Source organism: Plectropomus leopardus, chromosome 3 (genome assembly GCF_026936395.1).
Source record: "Plectropomus leopardus strain MGB_pleo_1.0 chromosome 3, ASM2693639v1, whole genome shotgun sequence".
NCBI classification, from domain to species: domain Eukaryota; kingdom Metazoa; phylum Chordata; class Actinopteri; order Perciformes; family Serranidae; genus Plectropomus; species Plectropomus leopardus.
The window spans coordinates 41,137,501-41,160,241 of NC_142178.1; the positions used below are offsets into that span (position 1 = coordinate 41,137,501).

The following is a 22,741-nucleotide window of genomic DNA, read 5'->3' on the forward strand; positions in this document are numbered from 1 at the left end:
GGTGACGACACGGTGATGTTACGAGGACGTCATGGTGATGTCACAGTGATGTCATAGTAATGTGGGGCGGCAGATTCACACTCAAACCCTTCAAACATGAAGCTGTACCGTTTTACAAACGTGTCAAACGTCACACGCCTGGGACACACGGCGTGTGACGGTGACCTCGCTGACCGGCTGCGGCTTGTGTTCACACAGACGGCGGGTTAATAACTAACAGTCCGTAAAGAGTTAATAACAAACAGTCCCTAAGGGTTAAATGAGCCGAGCAGCTGCTGCACCGCCATCAAGACAGTCATCAAATATTTCGCAATAAAAGCCTGCTATTAACTATTGAAAGGACTGTGTTCACAGAAACGCTTACAGAGGGCTTTTATTTTGAAACAGAAACGAGAGAAGTGGACTTAAACGGAAATAAAAGCGATTTTTTGATATTTTTCATGTCAGAAACAGATAAAGACATGAAAGAGAAAGGAGGCGTCCCATCAGCGTGACAAAAAACATTTTCACTGAAAACCGCACACGAGCCGCAGCTGAGCCGCCGCTCGGGCCGACGAAAAAGATTGTTGACAGTAAGGATATTTTTGGGAGTTTTTCTGCTGTGAGGGCCAGAGGACAGAGTGATGTCCCCTGAGGGACACTGTGATTTCATATATCTAATATGAATATAAGGGCTTCACTGCAGTCTGTGGTGCGTTCACTGACTGCAGGCTGTTGCTCCTGCTGTGTTCAGGGTCACATGGAGGGGGAGGTCTGGGGTTTGGCGGCTCACCCGCTGCTTCCAATCTGCGCCACCGTCAGTGACGACAAAACTCTGAGGATCTGGGAGCTGTCAGCCAATCATCGCATGGTCGCTGTCCGCAAACTAAAGAAGGGTACGGAGACTCACCTGAGTGTTAGTGTGTGTATGTGTTACCTGTGTATGTGTGTGTGTTACCTGTGTGTTTTTACCTGTGTGTGTATTACCTGTCAGGTGGGCGGTGCTGCGCCTTCTCTCCTGACGGGAAGGCGTTGGCGGTGGGTCTGAACGACGGCAGCTTCCTTGTGGTGAACGCCGACACGCTGGAGGACATGGTGACCTTCCACCACCGCAGGGAGCTCATCTCCGACATCCGCTTCTCCCAAGGTACCTGAACTCACCGCACAGGTGTGACGCAGGATGAAGGTGATTGGTTGGCGTTCGATGAGTCATGGCTGTGTGTGTTTCAGACGCCGGGAAGTACCTCGCCGTGGCGTCCCACGATTCCTTCGTGGACATCTACAACGTCCTGACCAGCAAAAGAGTCGGCATCTGCAAAGGAGCCGGCAGCTACATCACACACATCGACTGGGACTCCAGAGGTAACACACACACCCACACACACACCTGCACACACACCTGTACGCACACCTGCACACACACCCGCACACACACCTGCACACACACCTGTACGCACACCTGCACACACACCCGCACACACACCTGCACACACACCTGCACGCACACCTGCACACACACCCGCACACATACCTGCGTGCACACCTACATACACACCTACATACACACCTACATACACACCTACACACACACCTACACACACACCTGCACACACACCTGCATGCACACTGACATACACACCTACATACACACCTACACACACACCTGCACACACGCCTGCACACACACCTACATACACACCTGCACACACACCCGCACCCACACCTGCGTGCACACCTACATACACACCTGCACACACACACCTACATACACACCTATATACACATCTGCACACACATCTGCACACACACCTACATACACATCTGCACACACATCTGCATACACATCTGCACACACACCTACACACACATCTGCACACACACCTGCACACACACCCGCACACACACCTGCACACACACATACATACACATCTGCACACACACCTACATAAACACCTACATACACACCTATATACACATCTGCACACACACCTACATACACATCTGCACACACATCTGCACACACATCTGCGCACACACCTACACACACATCTGCACACACACCTGCACACACACCCGCACACACACCTGCACACACACCTACATAAACACCTACATACACACCTATATACACATCTGCACACACATCTGCACACACACCTACATACACATCTGCACACACATCTGCACACACATCTGCACACACATCTGCACACACATCTGCACACACACCTACACACACATCTGCACACACACCTGCACACACACCCGCACACACACCTGCACACACACCTGCACACACACCTACATACACACCTACATACACATCTGCACACACACCTACATAAACACCTGCACACACACACCTACACACACACACACACTGAAAATGTCCTGGAAATGTCCTTGAAAGTCCTGGAATAGTCGTGGTGACTGAGTGTGTGACTCGGTGTGTGACTCGGTGTGTTACTGAGTGTGTGACTGAGTGTGTGACTCGGTGTGTGACTGAGTGTGTGACTCGGTGTGTAACTCGGTGTGTGACTCGGTGTGTGACAGTGTGTGACTCGGTGTGTGACTGAGTGTGTGACTGAGTGTGTGACTCGGTGTGTAACTCGGTGTGTGACTCGGTGTGTAACTCGGTGTGTGACTCGTGTGTGACTCGGTGTGTAACTCGGTGTGTGACTCGGTGTGTAACTCAGTGTGTGACTCGGTGTTTAACTCGGTGTGTGACTCGGGGTGTGACTCGGTGTGTGACTGAGTGTGTAGCTCGGTGTGTGACTCGGTGTGTGACTCGGTGTGTGACTCGGTGTGTGACTCAGTGTGTGACTCGGTGTGTGACTGAGTGTGTGACTCGGTGTGTGACTCGGTGTGTGACTGAGTGTGTGACTGAGTGTGTGACTCGGTGTGTAACTCGGTGTTTAACTCGGTGTGTGACTCGGTGTGTGACTGAGTGTGTAACTCGGTGTGTGACTCGGTGTGTGACTCGGTGTGTAACTCGGTGTGTGACTCGGTGTGTAACTCAGTGTTTAACTCTGTGTTTAACTCGGTGTGTGACTCGGTGTGTGACTCAGTGTGTGACTCGGTGTGTGACTGAGTGTGTAACTCGGTGTGTGACTCGGTGTGTAACTCGGTGTGTGACTCGGTGTGTAACTCGGTGTTTAACTCGGTGTGTGACTGAGTGTGTAACTCGGTGTGTGACTCAGTGTGTGACTCGGTGTGTGACTGAGTGTGTAACTCGGTGTGTAACTCGGTGTGTGACTCGGTGTGTGACTCGGTGTGTGACTGAGTGTGTAACTCGGTGTGTGACTCGGTGTGTGACTTGGTGTGTGACTCAGTGTGTGACTCGGTGTGTGACTGAGTGTGTAACTCGGTGTGTGACTCGGTGTGTGACTGAGTGTGTAACTCGGTGTGTGACTCGGTGTGTGACTGAGTGTGTAACTCGGTGTGTAACTCGGTGTGTGACTTGGTGTGTAACTCGGTGTGTGACTCGGTGTGACTCGGTGTGTAACTCGGTGTGTGACTCGGTGTGTGACTGAGTGTGTAACTCGGTGTGTGACTCAGTGTGTGACTTGGTGTGTGACTGAGTGTGTAACTCGGTGTGTGACTCGGTGTGTGACTGAGTGTGTAACTCGGTGTGTAACTCGGTGTGTGACTCGGTGTGTGACTCGGTGTGACTCGGTGTGTAACTCGGTGTGTAACTCGGTGTGTGACTCGGTGTGACTCGGTGTGTAACTCGGTGTGTGACTCGGTGTGTGACTCGGTGTGTGACTGTGTAACTCGGTGTGTAACTCGGTGTGTGACTCGGTGTGTGACTGAGTGTGTAACTCGGTGTGTGACTCGGTGTGTAACTCGGTGTGTGACTCGGTGTGTGACTCGGTGTGTGACTCGGTGTGACTCGGTGTGTAACTCGGTGTGTGACTCGGTGTGTGACTCGGTGTGACTCGGTGTGTGACTCGGTGTGTGACTCGGTGTGTAACTCGGTGTGTAACTCGGTGTGTGACTCGGTGTGTAACTCGGTGTGTGACTCGGTGTGACTCGGTGTGTAACTCGGTGTGTGACTCGGTGTGTGACTGAGTGTGTAACTCGGTGTGTGACTCAGTGTGTGACTCGGTGTGTGACTGAGTGTGTAACTCGGTGTGTAACTCGGTGTGTGACTCGGTGTGTGACTCGGTGTGTGACTGAGTGTGTAACTCGGTGTGTGACTCGGTGTGTGACTCGGTGTGTGACTCGGTGTGTGACTCGGTGTGTGACTGAGTGTGTAACTCGGTGTGTGACTCGGTGTGTGACTGAGTGTGTAACTCGGTGTGTGACTCGGTGTGTGACTGAGTGTGTAACTCGGTGTGTAACTCGGTGTGTGACTTGGTGTGTAACTCGGTGTGTGACTCGGTGTGACTTGGTGTGTGACTCGGTGTGACTCGGTGTGTAACTCGGTGTGTGACTCGGTGTGTGACTGAGTGTGTAACTCGGTGTGTGACTCAGTGTGTGACTTGGTGTGTGACTGAGTGTGTAACTCGGTGTGTGACTCGGTGTGTGACTGGGTGTGTAACTCGGTGTGTAACTCGGTGTGTGACTCGGTGTGACTCGGTGTGTAACTCGGTGTGTAACTCGGTGTGTGACTCGGTGTGACTCGGTGTGTAACTCGGTGTGTGACTCGGTGTGTGACTCGGTGTGTGACTGAGTGTGTGACTCGGTGTGTGACTCGGTGTGTGACTCGGTGTGTGACTGAGTGTGTAACTCGGTGTGTGACTCGGTGTGTAACTCGGTGTGTGACTCGGTGTTTAACTCGGTGTGTAACTCGGTGTGTGACTCGGTGTGTAACTCGGTGTGTGACTCGGTGTGACTCGGTGTGTAACTCGGTGTGTGACTCGGTGTGTGACTCGGTGTGACTCGGTGTGTAACTCGGTGTGTGACTCGGTGTGACTCGGTGTGTAACTCGGTGTGTGACTCGGTGTGTGACTCGGTGTGACTCGGTGTGTAACTCGGTGTGTGACTCGGTGTGTGACTCGGTGTGACTCGGTGTGTAACTCGGTGTGTGACTCGGTGTGACTCGGTGTGTGATGCTGTCTGCAGGTAAACTGCTGCAGGTGAACACTGGAGCCAAAGAGCAGCTTTTCTTTGAGGCTCCACGAGGACGCAAACAGAACATCAGTGTTGCTGAGGTCAGTCTGCACCGCCGCCGCGTCACGTCACCATCAGCTGTTTTTGTTCTGCAGACGTAAACACATCTGTCCGTTTGTTTGTTTGTTTGTTTGTTTGTTTGTTTGTTTTTCCCGTCAGTTTGAGAAGCTGGACTGGGCGAGCTGGACGTCTGTTCTGGGTCCGACCTGTGAGGGAATCTGGCCGACGCTCAGCTTTGTCAACGCCGCCTCCCTCACCAAAGACCGCAAGCTGCTCGCCACCGGAGACGACTTCGGCTTCCTCAAACTCTTCAGCTTCCCATCGCGGGTGAGATGCCGCTCTGCCGGGAAGTTTCTGTCCTTTAACCCTTCGAAACCTGAGCACATTGATTTCAATCAAAAACAGCAAAAAACAACTTGACAAAAATGAGTCAGAAATCAGTGAAGTTACGAGAAAATTTCCTGAAATTAAAAAGTAATCAGTGAAACAAGCAAATGACCCGAGAAAACATCGATAATAGTTCTGATCAATGAAATATGTATTCTCTCTGTAACATCATTTAGATAAATTATCTTTAGAGTAAAAACGCTGGTTTTCTGGACATTTTGGGACAGATGAACTCAACAAAGACTTTGCAGTACGTAAGAACTGTCTGACAAAAGTGAAGTACACGAAGTACGAGTACAGGAAATACCACGAAAACGCTGCAGCGCCGCCACCCTGATGCTAATGCTAACGTTAGCAAACACGCAGCCGTGAATGCTCCCTTTCTCGTCCCCGAGGACCGCAATATTACGAAGGACCTCCGACTCTACAGCGTGGTCGAAAATGAAGGTTTTCGCCAGATGCTACAAACGCTGGAGCCAAAGTATGAAATACTGAGCCGGAAATATTTAATCCTGCACGTTTTACGAATATTTTGTATTCTCTAGTTAGACATATTTTTGGATGTATCGTTTATTTTTGGATGTATGATTTTTTTGCAATATATCGATAATCGCAGAATCGCTGTATCGTGATAATATTGGTATCGTAGACTATGTATCATGTTTCGTGTATCGTAGCGTATCTTGAGGTACTCTGTGATTCCCAATCCTAGTGATGAGGATCCAGGTTTCAAAGGGTTAAAGGGACATTTTGTTGAGATCGCAGCATTTCTAAAGGACGTCCTGTCTCTCTGTCCTCAGGGACAGTTTGCCAAGTTCAAGAAGTACGTGGGTCACAGCACCAACGTGACCAACACGCGCTGGTCCAACGACGACTCGCTGCTGCTGTCGGTGGGCGGGGCCGACACGGCGCTGATGATCTGGAGCCGAGAGGCGCCGGGCCACAAAGAGAGCAGAGCGGTGGACAGCGAGGAGTCGGACGACGACACGGAGGAGGACGGAGGTAGCAGCCTGTTCAGCACTGAGCTTTTATTCTGAAAGTCTCCATGTTTTCTGAAGAAAATGTGGCATTTTTTGTCTTTAAAATGTTTTTTGTGTGTTTTTTAAAACATGTTGGTGATTTTCTTTTTCTTTCAATCTCCAAGATTGATGTTTTTTTGTTTCCTATGTCACTTTCTTTGTCTTTAAAGTTGACAGTTTTCTTTTTCTAAAAACTTTTTGATGATTTTTTTTTAGCATTTTTAGAACTTTTTGACTTTTCTTTTCTTAAGATTTTTTTTTCTAAAACTGTTTATACATTTTTTGTCTTTAAAAATGTTTTGTGTTTTTTTAAAGTCGCCATCCTCTTTTTCATTAAAATTATTTCTTTGATTTTTTAAAAATTTATTTTCATTATCAAAAGACGGATGAAATCCTTCTTGATCCTGACGATGACAGTTTCACAGGAAACGTGACGCTTGTTTTCAGGTTACGACAGCGACGTGGCGAGAGAGAAGGTGGTTGATTACATCACCAAGATCTACTCAGCGAGCATCAGGAACATGACGGGAACCAGACCGCACCTGCAGCACAAAGAGCTTCCTGTGGAGGAGAGGTGATGTCACACACACACACACACACACACACACACACACACAGACACACACACACACACACACACACACACACACACACACACACACACACACACACACACACACTCACACACACACACACACACACACACACACACACACACACACACACACACACACACACACACACACACACACACACACACACAGACACACACACACACACACACACACACACACACACAGACACACACACACACACACACACACACACACACACACACACACAGACACACACACAGACACACACACACACACAGACACACACACAGACACACACACACAGACACACAGACACATACACACACACACACACAGACACATACACACACACAGACACAGAGACACACACACACACACACACACACACACAGTCTCTGTATCTGAATCTGTTTCCTGTTCAGGCCTCCGGTGAGTCGTGCGGCGCCGCTGCCCGACAAGCTGCTGAAGAACAACGTTACAAAGAAAAAGAAGGTGGTGGAGGTTGGTACGCGCCACGTTAACGCCGCCGACTTGTGACCCGACACTTGTGACCTGACTGTGATCAGCTGACAGCCGTGCGGTTGTTTTTTTAGGAGCTGGTGTTGGAGCACGTCTTCGGCTACAGAGGCTTCGACTGCCGCAACAACCTGCATTACCTCAACGACGGCAACGACATCATCTTCCACACCGCCGCCACCGTGGTCATCCAGAACCTGTCGGCCGGTGAGTCCTACGCTCACGCCGAGCTCAAGCCACGTTCACGCCGAGCTCAAGCCACGTTCACACCGAGCTCACGCCACGTTCACACCGAGCTCAAGCCACGTTCACACCGAGCTCAAGCCACGCTCACACCGAGCTCAAGCCACGTTCACACTGAGCTCACACCACGTTCACACCGAGCTCAAGCCACGTTCACACCGAGCTCAGGCCATATTCACACCGAGCTCACGCCACGTTCAAACCGAGCTCAGGCCACGTTCACACCGAGCTCACGCCACGTTCACACTGAGCTCAAGCCACGTTTACACCGAGCTCAGTCCATATTCACACCGAGCTCAGGCCATATTCACACCGAGCTCAGGTCACGTTCACACAGAGCTCACGCCACGTTCACACCGAGCTCAGGCCACGTTCACACCGAGCTCACGCCATGTTCACACCGAGCTCAAGCCACGTTCACACCGAGCTCACGCCACGTTCACACCGAGCTCAAGCCACGTTCACACCGAGCTCAGGCCACGTTCACACCGAGCTCACGCCACGTTCAAACCGAGCTCAGGCCACGTTCACACCGAGCTCACGCCACGTTCACACTGAGCTCAAGCCACGTTTACACCGAGCTCAGTCCATATTCACACCGAGCTCAGGCCATATTCACACCGAGCTCAGGTCACGTTCACACCGAGCTCAGGCCACGTTCACACCGAGCTCAGGCCATATTCACACCGAGCTCACGCCACGTTCACACCGAGCTCAAGCCACGTTCACACCGAGCTCAGTCCATATTCACACCGAGCTCAGGCCACATCCACACCGAGCTCAGGCCACGTTCACACCGAGCTCAGGCCATATTCACACCCAGCTCAAGCCACGTTCACACCAAGCTCAGGCCACGTTCACACCGAGCTCACGCCACGTTCACACCGAGCTCACGCCACGTTCACACTGAGCTCAAGCCACGTTTACACCGAGCTCAAGCCACGTTCACACCGAGCTCAAGCCACGTTCACACCGAGCTCAGTCCATATTCACACCTAGCTCAGGCCATATTCACACCGAGCTCACGCCGCGTTCACACCGAGCTCAGCGTATCACAGTTGATGATGATGTCACACCTCCTACTTCCTGTCCCCACAGGGACGCAGAGTTTCTACCTGGAACACACTGACGACATCCTGTGTCTGACTGTCAACCAGCACCCAAAATACCAGAACATCATCGCCACGGGACAGATCGGTGAGTCTCTGCTCCGCCCACACGCCGTTAACCGTTAACGTCCACCTGAAATCTCACTCTGCAGCAGAGACAGGTGGACGCACGTTCACCGTGTCCAAACCCTGTGACGATTCGCCGGCTGCGGTGACGGCATCAGTCCGAGGAAAAAAGCCAAGGAAAAAAATCTCAAAAAATATTCTTGGGCAAAAAATTGGAAAGAAAAACAAAAACAAAGAAAAAAAATATACAAATCAGCAAAAACTTTAGGAAAACAAATGCCAAATAGTTAAAAAAAAACAAACACAAAGATACGCAAAGAGACAGAAAAGGAATGTTTTTCGGTCTCTGTGGCGACAGCAGCAGACTCAGACTTGGACTGTGTGCAGAAACACGCGTTTTATTGATCACATGTTGTTTTATTGATCACATGTTGTTTTATTGATCACATGTTGTTTTATTGCTCACATGTTGTTTTATTGATCACATGTTTTATTGATCATATGTTTTATTGATCACATGTTTTATTGCTCACATGTTGTTTTATTGCTCACATGTTGTTTTATTGATCACATGTTTTATTGATCATATGTTGTAATGCATGAGCTTGCTTTGCACTTCTTTTTTTTTTGTCCGCTGCTTCCTCATTGTCACCGCCTCACCTCATCACCAGGTGACATCACTGACCTGCCAGGTAAGTCTCCGCTCAGCCGCACTCCTCACTCATCGTGCACTCATGACTCTGCTCACGCCGAACGCTCGTGTTTAACTTGTCCGTGTCGCTGGCTGTCGGCGCCGTGTAGAGGCCGAGGTGTCTGGTGAGTATCAGCAGTGTGTAGCTCCGCCCCCTACCTGTCAGAGACCGTGTGCAGGTGGCTTCAGCCAAAAACACGGCTTGTGATCAGCAGCCCGTCCACACTAAACCCAAAACAGCCAACGGTGTGATGTCCACTTCCTGTTTTCTGCTTTTTATTTGCTTTTATTGGCTCATTTTTTACCCCAAAAACATTTTTATTTGAGCAGTTTAATAGTTGTAGTCGTTTAACAGTGAAGTTAAAATCAGAGTATTTGTATTTGCAGAAAAACTTCACAGCTGCTGTCGTCAAACATTTACTGAGCAGAGCTGAAAACAGTCTGTGAATTTAGATTCAGGGCTTTTTATCATTAGGGACTGTTTGTTATTTATGAGGGGGAGGAGGGGCTAAACATGGGAGGGATGCCAAATAACTCTTAAACTCTTAAACTATAACTAATAACTCTTAAAGCCACGGGGAGGGGCTGATGTTTTCATTTGTCTTAATTTGGGCTCGGGAGTTTTCTTCTCTTTGAATTTTTTGATGAATTTTTTTATCCTTTAAAAATGTTGGTGACTTTTAAAAAATTGTGGCTATGTTTTATCCTTTAATATTTTGGGGTATTTTTTTTTGTTTTGTTTTTAAAATTTTGGTAAATTTTTTTTCTTGAATTTGTTTCACAAAAATTGTGATTGGATAAATTGGCTTTTTTTTCCCTTTGAAACATTTTCATGATTTGTCTTTTTGTTTTTGCTCTTTAAGAAGTTTTGGTGATTTTTAAAAAACTTGTTTTTTTAAAAACTTTTTTTGTGCCACACCAAGTAGCTCACCTGTTTCTTTTTGTTAATTTGTTTTCTTCATTTTTGTGATTTATTTTTAATCTATTTTTTTCTCTTTTCTATAAAATTTTTGGTGATTTCAAAAGAACTTGCCAACTAAAATTAAATTGACCAAAAATGACACTTTTATTCTAAACTGGACTGATGTGCAGAGGCTGTAATTGTAGTTTCTGTTGTTTTAATGCTAAAGAAGGAGTCATGTGACGGCCAGATGCAGAAATCTGTCTGACAGCTTTAGTGTGGACGGAGAGGCTTTGGTAAACGGTGTTTTCGGGCGTCTCTGTGTTTCTGTGAACACGGTGTAGAGAAACTAAAGCAAGTCGGACTGACGGCAAAGTCTTGCTTAGCGCCTCCTGTCAGCATGTGAACGTAGCCGGCAAGTCTGCGTGTCTCCGTGTGTCCCTGCGTGTCTCCGTGTGTCCCTGGGTGTCTCCATGTGTCCCTGCGTGTCTCCGTGTGTCCCTGGGTGTCTCCGTGTGTCCCTGCGTGTCTCCATGTGTCCCTGCGTGTCTCCGTGTGTCCCTGGGTGTCTCCGTGTGTCCCTGCGTGTCTCCGTGTGTCCCTGGGTGTCTCCGTGTGTCCCTGCGTGTCTCCGTGTGTCTTTGTGTTTACTGTTTACTGGTGAGACTGGGATTCAGAGGCTGCGCTCTCACACCGGTTTGATCTGTGGATGCAGACTCGGGGTGTGAAGGACAGAAGTCAGCCGCCTGCTTTATCTGCAGCCATGATCACAGCCGACATTTACTGTAGATACTCAGTGTTTTTTTTTTTTTTTATGACATAATGGAGAAAAGCCCAAATCACATCAAGACAAAAAAAATAAGGAAAAACAATAAAATACAGACTGAAAAGTTTATACAAACAAATCAACAAAATGTGATAGTAATGCAAAAATTCACAAGAAATTAGTTTTAAAAAAAATGTGAGTAAAAAGTAATCTATAGAAGAAAATAACCTAAAAATTAATTTAAAAAAGGATGAAATATTTTTTTTTAAAAAATAGAGAAAAAAGAAACGACCCCAAAAAGGGCTACACAATTCTCTAACATAATTTTTAACATGTAATCAAGATAATTTGAATACAGTTTTCCTTTTTCCCGAGACATTTCTCCTAACTTTTTAAAAATAATTTTCTAAATCTACTGATTTCTTGCAATTTATGGAAATTTTTTGATGAATTTCCTTTTCCTCCATATTTTTAAAGAAATCCTTCTGCTCAGAGTTCAGAGGTTTAAACACGTGTTAAAGAAATCTGACTGCAGCACAAGAAAAGTGATGCTGCTTCAGGTTTCAAAGGGAGAAAGAAGAAAATACAGGTGTGTCGTCAGCGTAGAGATGTTGGACTTTTATTTTTATCAGTTTTCAGCTCAGTTCAGCTTCATTCTTCTGCTTAGAGAGGTTCAGTTTACGTTTCACAGCTGCACAAACAATCATAAACGATAATAAAAACAACACAAACAATCATAAAAACAACACAAACAATCATAAAAACAACACAAACAATCATAAAAACAACACAAACAATAATACATTAAAATCAAAACAGTACAGATCAAGCTCTGCACTTCTATTTCATGACTCTTCCAAACTTTGGCTGATTGTCCCAAAACCCGACGCACCTGGAGTCGCTCAGGTTCTCCTGTGATCAGGGTCAGAGACGTTCGTGTTTTGACGGACAGAAAAAGAAGCAGTTTGGATTTTTCCAAACTCTGAATCCAAAATGCAGTCTCTCACCATCTGCTGAGTCAGCATGTCTCCTGCTGCGGACCCACCAACCACGTGACTGATCCGTAATAGCTCATGCCTGATCCCCAACGTCCCTTATGTCCCCTATGTCCTTGACGTCCACTATGTCCCCTACATCTCCTACGTCTCCTCCCTCGACTCCTAAATCTGAACCTGGTGTCCCTGATACTCAGCATTTTCACCAATCAATTTATTTGGTTCCATTTCTCCTTTTATCAAAGCTCCCTCACCTCCTCAGTCCTTTGTGCCTCCTTGATTCCTCACTTCTCTGGTTCCCTGATTCCTTCATTTCCTTGTGCCTTGATTCCTTCATTTCCTTGTTCCTTGATTCCTTAGTTTCCTTGGTCCTTGAGTCCTTAGATTTCAGGGTCCTTGATTCCTTCATTTCCTTGGTCCTTGATTCCTCATTTCTGTGACTCCTTGATTCTTTAGTTTTATGGTTCCTTGATTCCTCCGTTTTATGATTCCTTCATTCCTTAGTTTCCTTGGTCTTTGATTCCTTAGTTTCCTTGGTCCTTGATTCCTTATCTTTCTGGTTTCTTAATTTCATGGTTCTGCTGTTCTGGTCTGTGGCTCCGTGGCTGCCTCAGGTTACCTCAGGTCCTTGATCCCCAGGGTTCCCAAGGTCCTTATCCGCTCATCTCCTTGGTTCCTTAAGGTCTTTCCTTGCTTCCTTGGGTCCTTGTGGATCTTCAAATATTCACATTGAGACGGAACATTTGAGAACATTTCAGAGTAAAGTCGTGAACCGTCTGAGGAGAACAGATCGTCTCCTTCAGAGCTGGAACCGTTAAAACGCCGCCACATGTGGACCGAGAATCCGTTTCACTTCATCATTCATTCTTACGCCAGTTGTTTAAATATCTTTGCTGTCTCCAGCTTTTAGACCTGGCTTAATAGAACGCCGCCCGTCTCCGGTGGTTCTGCTGCGTTTGGTCCGTAACCATAAAGAAAACGCGCGTTGCATCGTCGTGCATAAATAACCTGTCAGCTCGACTGGACCCGGCTGACGGTGTCACCTGCCGTCACCTGCAGGACAATCACAGCTCATCAACTTAACCTAGAACCTCCGAGAGGGGGACGAGACCACCTGCTGGTCCTGGAGACCCGGGTAACTTAAAACCACAGCGTGTGGTTTGGTGTCATCGGTGTGAACTGGGAGGTTTCTACGATGCTGCAGAGCAACACGTTGCAGGTCTCAGCTGGTCTCAGCTGGTCTCAGCTGGTCTCAGCTGGGAATCTTTGGTCTGAACTGGTTCTTCAGTCTTTGGATTTTTGTTTTCACAGTTTCATGAATCCAACCAAAGGACCAAGGCTCTAAGATGAACAGCTAAGGAGATGCCTCGGTTCCTCAGTTCCTTAGCTCCTTAGTTCCTTGGTTTCTTGGTTCCTTAGCTCCTTGGTTCTTTGATCCTTGGCCCCTTGGTTTATTGGTTCCTTGGTTCCATGACCTGCAGACACGTTTTCTAGTCCCTGTCGAGTCCGCTGGCTGACTCGTGTTGATACTTTATACAGATCATTTCCCAAAATAAAAACGTACAGCAGATATAAACACAGAAATGCTCGGCTGCTCCGTTCTGTTACGATCATATTAGCAGACAAAAAACTATTTTACGTAAACAGATTTAGTGATTAAACCTGCAGACTTTACCTGTATTTTTACGCTTGTAGCTCCGTGTCTCGGCACAGCTGACAACAACATTAACAGAGGACAGAAATTTCCAAAAACTCAAGAGCAAGCTAAAGTCCAAAAGTCCAAATTAATGAAAAAAAGATGGAGGTGTCATCATTTCCAAAATTCATAAAATGTTGTTATCTGGTGAAATATTCTGCTTCTTGATGCCATTTAGCCTTTTCAGGTTTCACTGCGGCCTCAATAACTTAGCCTACATTTCCCATCATGCCTCGATCTGGAAAGGATGGTTTTTAGTGTGCAGATAAGTTTGGTGTCTGTGCAGAACGTGCTGCTGTAGGATGATTCATGTCGTCTTTGTGTTTGTAGTTTAGTCCATCAGTCAGCGGGATGACACTTGTTCGATGTATTTATAGAAACAGTGAGATTAGCATGTTACTGCCCCCGACGCGTATCAATGAGCTGATAATACTTTTTTAATAATACCGTGTTTCCGGGCGCTCAGTGGAGTGATCTTCATGGTGATGAGGCAGGTGTGCTGTAATGCAGATTTGTAGATTTCATGATATTCGAGTGTTAGTTGACACGATTGACTCCCTGCTGAGCTGAGTTTTCTTATGAAGCCAAAAGGCTTCAGAATTATTTTGTTGTTTTTCCAGGACGGCTGTTAATTTGCTAAAACAGCTGATTATTCTGCAGAGGTCACGTGATTGATTTCAGCATCACTGATGAAAAGTTTAGCATCTTCCTTTGGATAACTTGTTTCTGATCTTGTTTCTTCTCTCGGCCCGCCAACGCTGTGGCTCTGAGGCAGGGATGTAACGATTCACAATACAATTTTATTATGATTTTTTTTTATATAAAATGAGATAAAAGACAATGATGACTGGTTAATATTCTATTAATTATGTTACACAAAAAAATACAAAATACTGCATTTTCTCTTCTTTTCTATATCAAATTAAAGAATCCTTTTTATTTCTGAGGTATAAATGCGAAACTCAAACTATGCAATGAATGCAATCCTGGACATTCACAGTGTCCCCAGCTGTTAAAAACCCTTTCACTGGGACAGAGGGGCAGCTGTGGAAAGGTAAGGGTTAACAGGTTAAAGGGTTAAAGGTCTGCTTTAGAGGGGAAAGCAGAGAGGGAGAGTTTGAAGAGCAAAGTTGGTCATTTCTCTTTTTTTGGCCGTGTAGTTTTTTTTCTTTTGGCCGTGTAGTCGTCATTAAGCAGTATCGTGTGTGGGCGGGGCTGACCAGAGCTCCTCGCCATGATGCCGGCTCTCATGCTGCATCGTGTTAGTTGTTCTGTTTGTGTAGATTAGCACTCTGTCAGTATCTGCAGACGGTTTTTGTCTTTTCTGTTATCTTCTCGCCTTTATTACTTTCTGACTTTAGGAAGCTGAAATGTAGCCACACTTCGATTTGAAACTGGAGGGTGCATCTTCTTTTTCAGTATCGCCTGGCGAGGAGCCTTTGCTTCGTCTAATTTACGTTGGCGAGTTGTCTCTAGTCTCGGACATGACGTAGGACGATGAACACGGAGTGATGTGGCACGTCAAGCAAGCGAAGTCAAAAGTACATCACGCCCTCTGCTGTTCAAAAGAGTATCGCCTTCATTTTTCATTTCACCGATTTGAGTCTCACATATTTTAATTGATTTTTTTACTGCCTCGCGATGCATCGTTACAACCCTATTCTGAGGCTCCCATCGCTCCAGTTCTGTCTCGGGTTTTCGGGTCCTCCGTTTGTTGGTTCTTTGGCTTCCTGTTTCACTTGTTTCTGTGGTTCTTCAGATCTTTGGTTCCTGCATGTCTGTTCTCTGCTCTCAGGCCTCGCTCCGTCCATCCACGTGTGGGACGCCATGACCAAGCAGACGCTGTCCATCCTCCGCTGCTCCCACGCCAAAGGGGTGGGCTACGTGAACTTCAGCGCCACAGGGAAGCTGCTGCTGTCTGTGGGGGTGGAGCCTGAGCACACCATCACCGTGTGGCGGTGGCAGGAAGGTACGGCAATCCTTTTCTTCACCATTTGAAACCCGGAGATGCATCACGTTTTTGTGCTCCTTTCAAATGCCTTTCACACAAATTTAAACTTTTGAATCCAGAACACATTTTCTTTTGAATAATTTCAACAGTTTCTTTCAGAAACATGGAAAAAAAGCAACAGGTCAGATGTCTCATAACTTACAAAAAACTTGTGGATTTAGAAAATTATTTTTAAAAAGCAAAAGAAAAATACATTATATATTTAAAATTATTTTTACAAAATCACTCACTTTTTCAAGTCATTTCCTCATTGTATATATATATAGTACTTTTAATGTATTTATTTTTGTTTGTTTTAAAAATTATTCCATACACAATTTTCATGTCTTTCTGTTCTTTTTACAGTTTTTTTGGGTCATTTCTTCTTATATCGCTCATTAACTTCTTCACAAAAAAACCCAATGAGCTCAGGTGTCAAAGTGTTAATAAAAAGCCCCTCATACACTGAGGCGAACTCTGAACTGTCCCGAGGTATTTCTGTCTAATTACCACAAAGATATAAAAAGCGGCTTCATGTTCAGACGTTAAGATGTGTGAAGTCATTTTAAGTTGTTTTTTCAATTTTGAAGGTTTGACCTCGTCTTACCTCCTGTTTGGCCTACAAAAATACGTCACCGTCCTATTAGAAGAGCGACCCCTGCGACCTCTGTGACCTCACTGTGACCTCACTGTGACCTCACCGTGACCTCTGTCTACAGGCACCAAGGTGACGTGTAAAGGTGGCCACGCTGAGCGGATCTTCGTGGTGGAGTTCAGGCCGGACTCGGACACCCAGTTCGTGTCGGTGGGAATCAAGCACATCAAGTTTTGGACTCTGGTCGGAGGGTCGCTGGTGTACAAGAAGGGCGTGATCGGCTCGGTGGAGGACGGCCGGATGCAGACCATGCTGTCTGTCGCCTTCGGTGCTGTAAGATGCACCCTTTGACCTGCTCTGTGAACACATTCAATCACAAATCTGTCGTTTTTATGAACCAGTCAGGGTCTGTGTCCTCCAGAATAACCTGACATTCACCGGGGCCATCAACGGGGACGTGTACGTCTGGAGGGAGCACTTCCTGGTGCGGGTGGTGGCAAAGGCGCACAGCGGTCCGGTCTTCACCATGTACACCACCCTGAGGGACGGACTCATCGTCACTGGGGGAAAGGAGCGGCCGTGAGTAAACACAAACCCACAGACTTCATCAAAAAAGGGACGGAAAGTCACAAACCGCTGCCTGTCAGTCAAACACCATGTTTAAGGTTAAATATAAAGAAAAAGAAATGAATGAAACTATAAACTTGTCTTTAAATCTGTTTGTTACTTCACGGGAAATAAAACACCAAGCAGACGGAGGTCTCACTGCACGTGTTGACGAAGGTCCATGTGTCTGCAGCCAGGTGGTCTTGGTTTTGTTTACCGTCTTCACGAGAAGTGACCATTTGAACGGCCTATCTTGTGATATTCACGACTTCTTAAGTGGAAGTTTTATGAGTTCTCAGACTGAGAGTAAGTGAAAATCTGATGTTGTTTTTGTCAGGACCAAAGAGGGCGGAGCTGTGAAGCTCTGGGATCAGGAGATGAAGCGCTGCAGAGCGTTCCAGCTGGAGACGGGCCAGCCGGTGGAAAATGTCCGGTCCGTCTGCAGAGGGAAGGTACGGGAAAGTATGACGCGTTCTGCTCCTACTGGAAACAACCGAAGAAAGACGCTGGCTCTTTAAGAAATGCTACCTGGACACAGGCCATAAGTGAAGCATAAAGGCAGAAATGACTGTCAGTGGTTATTTGCAAAAATCACTGACATTCAGTTCGGATGATCCTTCCTGACACCTGTCTGCTGTCTTCAGGGTAAAATCCTGGTGGGAACCAAAGACGGAGAGATCATCGAGGTTGGAGAGAAGAACGCTGCGTCCAACACCATGATCAACGGACACACTCAGGGAGGGATCTGGGGCTTAGCTACTCACCCTTTCAAAGATGTCTTCATCTCCGCCAGCGACGATGGGACCATCCGGATATGGGACCTGGCTGATAAGGTACAGGTGTGAAGGAAGTGGTCCAAAGGTAGAAGTCTGAAGGTACAGGTCTAAGTCTGAAGGTACAGGTCTGAAGGTACAGGTCTGAAGGTACAGGTCTGAAGGTACAGGTCTGAAGGTACAGGTCTGAAGGTACAGGTCTGAAGGTGGAGACTGAAGGTTTTCTCTGGTTAATCATTTTAATCTTGTTTTCTGTGTAGAAACTTCTGAACAAGGTGAGTCTGGGTCATCCCGCCAAGTGCACGTCCTACAGTCCCAACGGAGAGATGGTTTCTATCGGGATGGAGAACGGAGAGTTCATCGTCCTGCTGGTCAACTCGCTCACCGTCTGGGGCAAGAAGAGAGACCGCAGTGTCGCCATCCAGGACATACGGTACAGCAGGGACACTCAAATGGCTTTGTTTGGGGGCCACTTTAACAAGATGACAGGGGCCAGTTGCAGCAGCCCCATGCATATTTCTGGGATTTTAGGAAAAAATTTTTAGGCTTTCAAGACATTTTTTAGAGAGTTTTAGCGCTGTTTTTAAGATTCAAGGACATTTCTATGATTCAAGGATACTTCTAGGTTTTCAGGACATTTTTGTTGTTGTTTTATGCACCTTATGGACACTAAAAGGATAAAAACAATTCAGAGAGGCAATCACTTTATTTTTAATGTGAATGATAAAATGATAAAGGGGCCACCAGACACCCTATCGGGAGTCAGATTTGGCCCACGGGCCATAAGTTGGGTATTACTGTGCAGCGTCAGTCTCTAACTGATATCAGGACACTGTCTCTGAACCCTCGTCTGTGTTGTGTCTCAGTCAGCTTCATGTTTTGTTTTTTTGGGGGGGGGGGGTCAGGTTCAGTCCAGACAACCGGTTCTTGGCGGTGGGCTCAGTTGAAAGTGCGGTGGATTTCTACGACCTCTCTCTGGGACCGTCCCTCAACAGGATTGGCTACTGTAAGGACATTCCCGGCTCCGTCCTGCAGATGGACTTCTCCGCCGACAGCAAACACATCCAGGTTCAAACCTCTGAAAACCCTCAGGATTATGGGTCAGCTGCACCGAGTCAGTCCGGTTAATGTTGTGTCCTTGTTGTCCGCCCCAGGTGTCGAGCAGCACCTACACCCGGCAGGTGCATGAGGTTCCCTCGGGGAAGGCTGTCACAGAGCAGTCTGTGTTTGAGAGGATCACCTGGGCGACCTGGACCAGGTGAGGCCGGCGATGAACAGCGATGTGTTTAGGGAACGTGTTCAGTGGTGTCTGCAGAACCCAGGGAACTAACACGGGAACAGATCTTTACTGTAAAATTGCAGAAGCTGAAGTCATCAGCATCCGTGAATTACTTAAACCATAAATTATCATAAATGACTTCAACAGTATATTACCATTCAGTTTTTTACAGTATGCTACAGAAAGTGAGGTTTATAGTGAAATATTGTTTCTAAAAAGCATCAAGATGTACAGTATTTTACTGTAATTAAAAAAAAGTAAATAATCGTTAGACTTTTTAATGTTGATTCAAAAAAATCAAAGTTTATAGTATTTAACAGTAATATTAAAAAAGTACATTACTGTTAGAATTCAGCCATTTTACTGCAGTTTGTTACAGCGTACATTTCTGTGATTTATTTTACCAGCTTTACATTTATTATAGTACTCTACAGAAAGTGAGGTTTGCAGTGTAATGCTGTTTCTAAAAAGCATCAAGATTTATCAGCTTTACTGTAAGTTTTAGGAAAAAAAGGACATAACTGTTAGAATTTGGTTGTATATTTTCACAGCAGTTTGTTACAGCGTAGGGAACCATAGCCTGGAGAGCAATCTGTAGAGGGAACACACTTGAACGTTTGGGGAACATATCAGAGAACCTCAGAGAGTCTCAGAGTCTCAGAGAGTCTCAGAGTCACAGAGAGTCTCAGAGAGTCACAGAGAGTCACAGAGAGTCTCAGAGAGTCTCAGAGTCTCAGAGAGTCTCAGAGAGTCTCAGAGTCACAGAGAGTCTCAGAGAGTCACAGAGAGTCTCAGAGAGTCTCAGAGAGTCACAGAGAGTCTCAGAGAGTCTCAGAGTCACAGAGAGTCTCAGAGAGTCTCAGAGAGTCTCAGAGTCACAGAGAGTCTCAGAGTCACAGAGAGTCTCAGAGAGTCTCAGAGTCACAGAGAGTCTCAGAGTCACAGAGAGTCTCAGAGAGTCTCAGAGTCACAGAGAGTCTCAGAGTCACAGAGAGTCTCAGAGAGTCTCAGAGTCACAGAGAGTCTCAGAGTCACAGAGAGTCTCAGAGAGTCTCAGAGAGTCTCAGAGTCACAGAGAGAGTCTCAGAGTCTCAGAGAGTCTCAGAGTCACAGAGAGTCTCAGAGAGTCTCAGAGTCACAGAGAGTCTCAGAGAGTCACACTGCTGTTTGTGGTTGTGTGTCGTCAGCACGCTGGGCGACGAGGTTCTCGGAGTTTGGCCTCGTAACACAGAGAAGGCGGACGTGAACTGTGCGTGTGTTTCGCACGCCGGCCTCAATCTGGTGACCGGAGACGACTTCGGCCTCATCAAGCTCTTCGACTTCCCCTGCTGCGAGAAATTCGTGAGTTCACTTTGTGAGCCAGAAAAAGCCTGAAACATACGACTTAGTCTTTCCACCTCCTCACTTCACCTCCTCCTCTCTGCTCCTCTCTGCTCCTCCTCTCTGCTCCTCCTCTCTGCTCCTCTCTGCTCCTCCTCTCTGCTCCTCTCTTCTCCTCCTCTCTGCTCCTCTCACCTCCTCCTCTCTGCTCCTCTCTCCTCCTCTCTCCTCCTCTCTGCTCCTCCTCTGCTCCTCTCACCTCCTCCTCTCTGCTCCTCTCTCCTCCTCTCTCCTCCTCCTCTGCTCCTCTCACCTCCTCCTCTCTGCTCCTCCTCTCTCCTTCTCTCTGCTCCTCCTTTCTGCTCCTCCTCTCTGCTCCTCTCACCTCCTCCTCTCTGCTCCTCCTCTCTCCTCCTCTCTGCTCCTCCTTTCTGCTCCTCCTCTCTGCTCCTCTCTGCTCCTCCTTTCTGCTCCTCCTCTCTGCTCCTCTCATCTCCTCCTTTCTGCTCCTCCTCTCTGCTCCTCTCTGCTCCTCCTTTCTGCTCCTCCTCTCTGCTCCTCTCATCTCCTCCTCTCTGCTCCTCTCACCTCCTCCTCTCTGCTCCTCTCTGCTCCTCCTCTCTGCTCCTCTCCCCTCCTCCTCTCCGCTCCTCTCCCCTCCTCTCCCCCCCTCTCCGCTCCTCCTCTGCTCCTCTCACCTCCTCCTCTCTGCTCCTCCTCTCTGCTCCTCTCTGCTCCTCCTTTCTGCTCCTCCTCTCTGCTCCTCTCCCCTCCTCCTCTCTGCTCCTCCTCTCTCCTCCTCTCTGCTCCTCCTCTCTGCTCCTCTCATCTCCTCCTCTCATCTCCTCCTCTCTGCTCCTCCTCTCTGCTCCTCTCACCTCCTCCTCTCTGCTCCTCCTTTCTGCTCCTCCTCTCTGCTCCTCTCATCTCCTCCTCTCTGCTCCTCCTCTCTGCTCCTCTCATCTCCTCCTCTCTGCTCCTCCTCTCTGCTCCTCTCATCTCCTCCTCTCTGCTCCTCCTCTCTGCTCCTCTCACCTCCTCCTCTCTGCTCCTCCTTTCTGCTCCTCCTCTCTGCTCTTCTCATCTCCTCCTCTCTGCTCCTCTCTGCTCCTCTCACCTCCTCCTCTCTGCTCCTCCTCTCTGCTCCTCTCATCTCCTCCTCTCACCTCCTCCTCTCTGCTCCTCTCATCTCCTCCTCTCTGCTCCTCCTCTCTGCTCCTCTCATCTCCTCCTCTCTGCTCCTCCTCTCTGCTCCTCTCACCTCCTCCTCTCTGCTCCTCCTTTCTGCTCCTCCTCTCTGCTCCTCTCATCTCCTCCTCTCTGCTCCTCTCATCTCCTCCTCTCTGCTCCTCTCTGCTCCTCTCACCTCCTCCTCTCTGCTCCTCCTCTCTGCTCCTCTCATCTCCTCCTCTCTGCTCCTCTCTGCTCCTCTCACCTCCTCCTCTCTGCTCCTCCTCTCTGCTCCTCTCACCTCCTCCTCTCTGCTCCTCCTGATCTCTCTCAGGCAAAACACAAGCGCTACTTCGGCCACTCGGCTCACGTCACCAACATCCGCTTCTCGTGTGACGACAAGTTTGTCATCAGCGCCGGCGGCAGCGACTGCAGGTGAGGAGACGGGAGAGACAATAATGTCCAATCAGGAGCATCAGAGAGTCCCCAAGTTATAAAATATATTTTTAAAAATTAAAAACAAAATGTAAAGGAAAGAAACATCCCAAAAATGTATTCACAGTCACAGAATTTTAAAATGGACAAAATATTTCAAAGAACAAAATTTACAAAATATGTTCAAAATGTTTTTCAAAACATAAAAAATACAGAAATGTTTTTAAAAATTAGCAAAAAAAAAAAAAGTAGAATAAAAGGCCAAAAAAATGGCAGAAAATAAATCCAGAGTCCAGCCATTTAAAGCTGCATGTTCTTCCCCTAATATTCAAAAATCAGGCGTCTCTCTTCAGTCCCCCAGAAATAACAAACAGCCCTGAAGTTATGAAGTTATTTCTTTAAAATTTCCCCTGAAAAATTTAATTATAATTATTAATTATATAAAAATTTTAAAATGGCCCAAATTTTGTAAAGGAACGAAATGCATAAAAAGT

The 22,741-nt window shown here is 47.2% G+C and overlaps 1 protein-coding gene across 3 annotated transcripts in view; it reads left to right on the plus strand.

Moving 5' to 3' along the window:
• The window catches only part of LOC121938751 (echinoderm microtubule-associated protein-like 6), a 43,342-nt gene that overhangs the window by 17,181 nt on the left and 3,420 nt on the right, over positions 1-22,741 (plus strand). The window contains exons 21-42 of one of the 3 annotated variants that reach the window (XM_088075080.1): positions 734-875; positions 974-1,126; positions 1,210-1,341; positions 5,047-5,135; positions 5,254-5,421; positions 6,282-6,483; positions 6,948-7,074; positions 7,519-7,597; positions 7,690-7,819; positions 8,954-9,052; positions 9,702-9,722; positions 9,832-9,846; positions 15,875-16,048; positions 16,789-16,997; positions 17,086-17,243; positions 17,608-17,722; positions 17,915-18,103; positions 18,304-18,476; positions 18,949-19,111; positions 19,198-19,301; positions 20,510-20,663; positions 22,147-22,247. In XM_088075080.1, the coding sequence (XP_087931206.1) occupies positions 734-875; positions 974-1,126; positions 1,210-1,341; positions 5,047-5,135; positions 5,254-5,421; positions 6,282-6,483; positions 6,948-7,074; positions 7,519-7,597; positions 7,690-7,819; positions 8,954-9,052; positions 9,702-9,722; positions 9,832-9,846; positions 15,875-16,048; positions 16,789-16,997; positions 17,086-17,243; positions 17,608-17,722; positions 17,915-18,103; positions 18,304-18,476; positions 18,949-19,111; positions 19,198-19,301; positions 20,510-20,663; positions 22,147-22,247 (2,897 nt within the window). The remainder of the gene's footprint in view (positions 1-733; positions 876-973; positions 1,127-1,209; positions 1,342-5,046; positions 5,136-5,253; positions 5,422-6,281; positions 6,484-6,947; positions 7,075-7,518; positions 7,598-7,689; positions 7,820-8,953; positions 9,053-9,701; positions 9,723-9,831; positions 9,847-15,874; positions 16,049-16,788; positions 16,998-17,085; positions 17,244-17,607; positions 17,723-17,914; positions 18,104-18,303; positions 18,477-18,948; positions 19,112-19,197; positions 19,302-20,509; positions 20,664-22,146; positions 22,248-22,741) is intronic. The other 2 variants (XM_088075081.1, XM_088075082.1) reach the window with 2 other exon arrangements.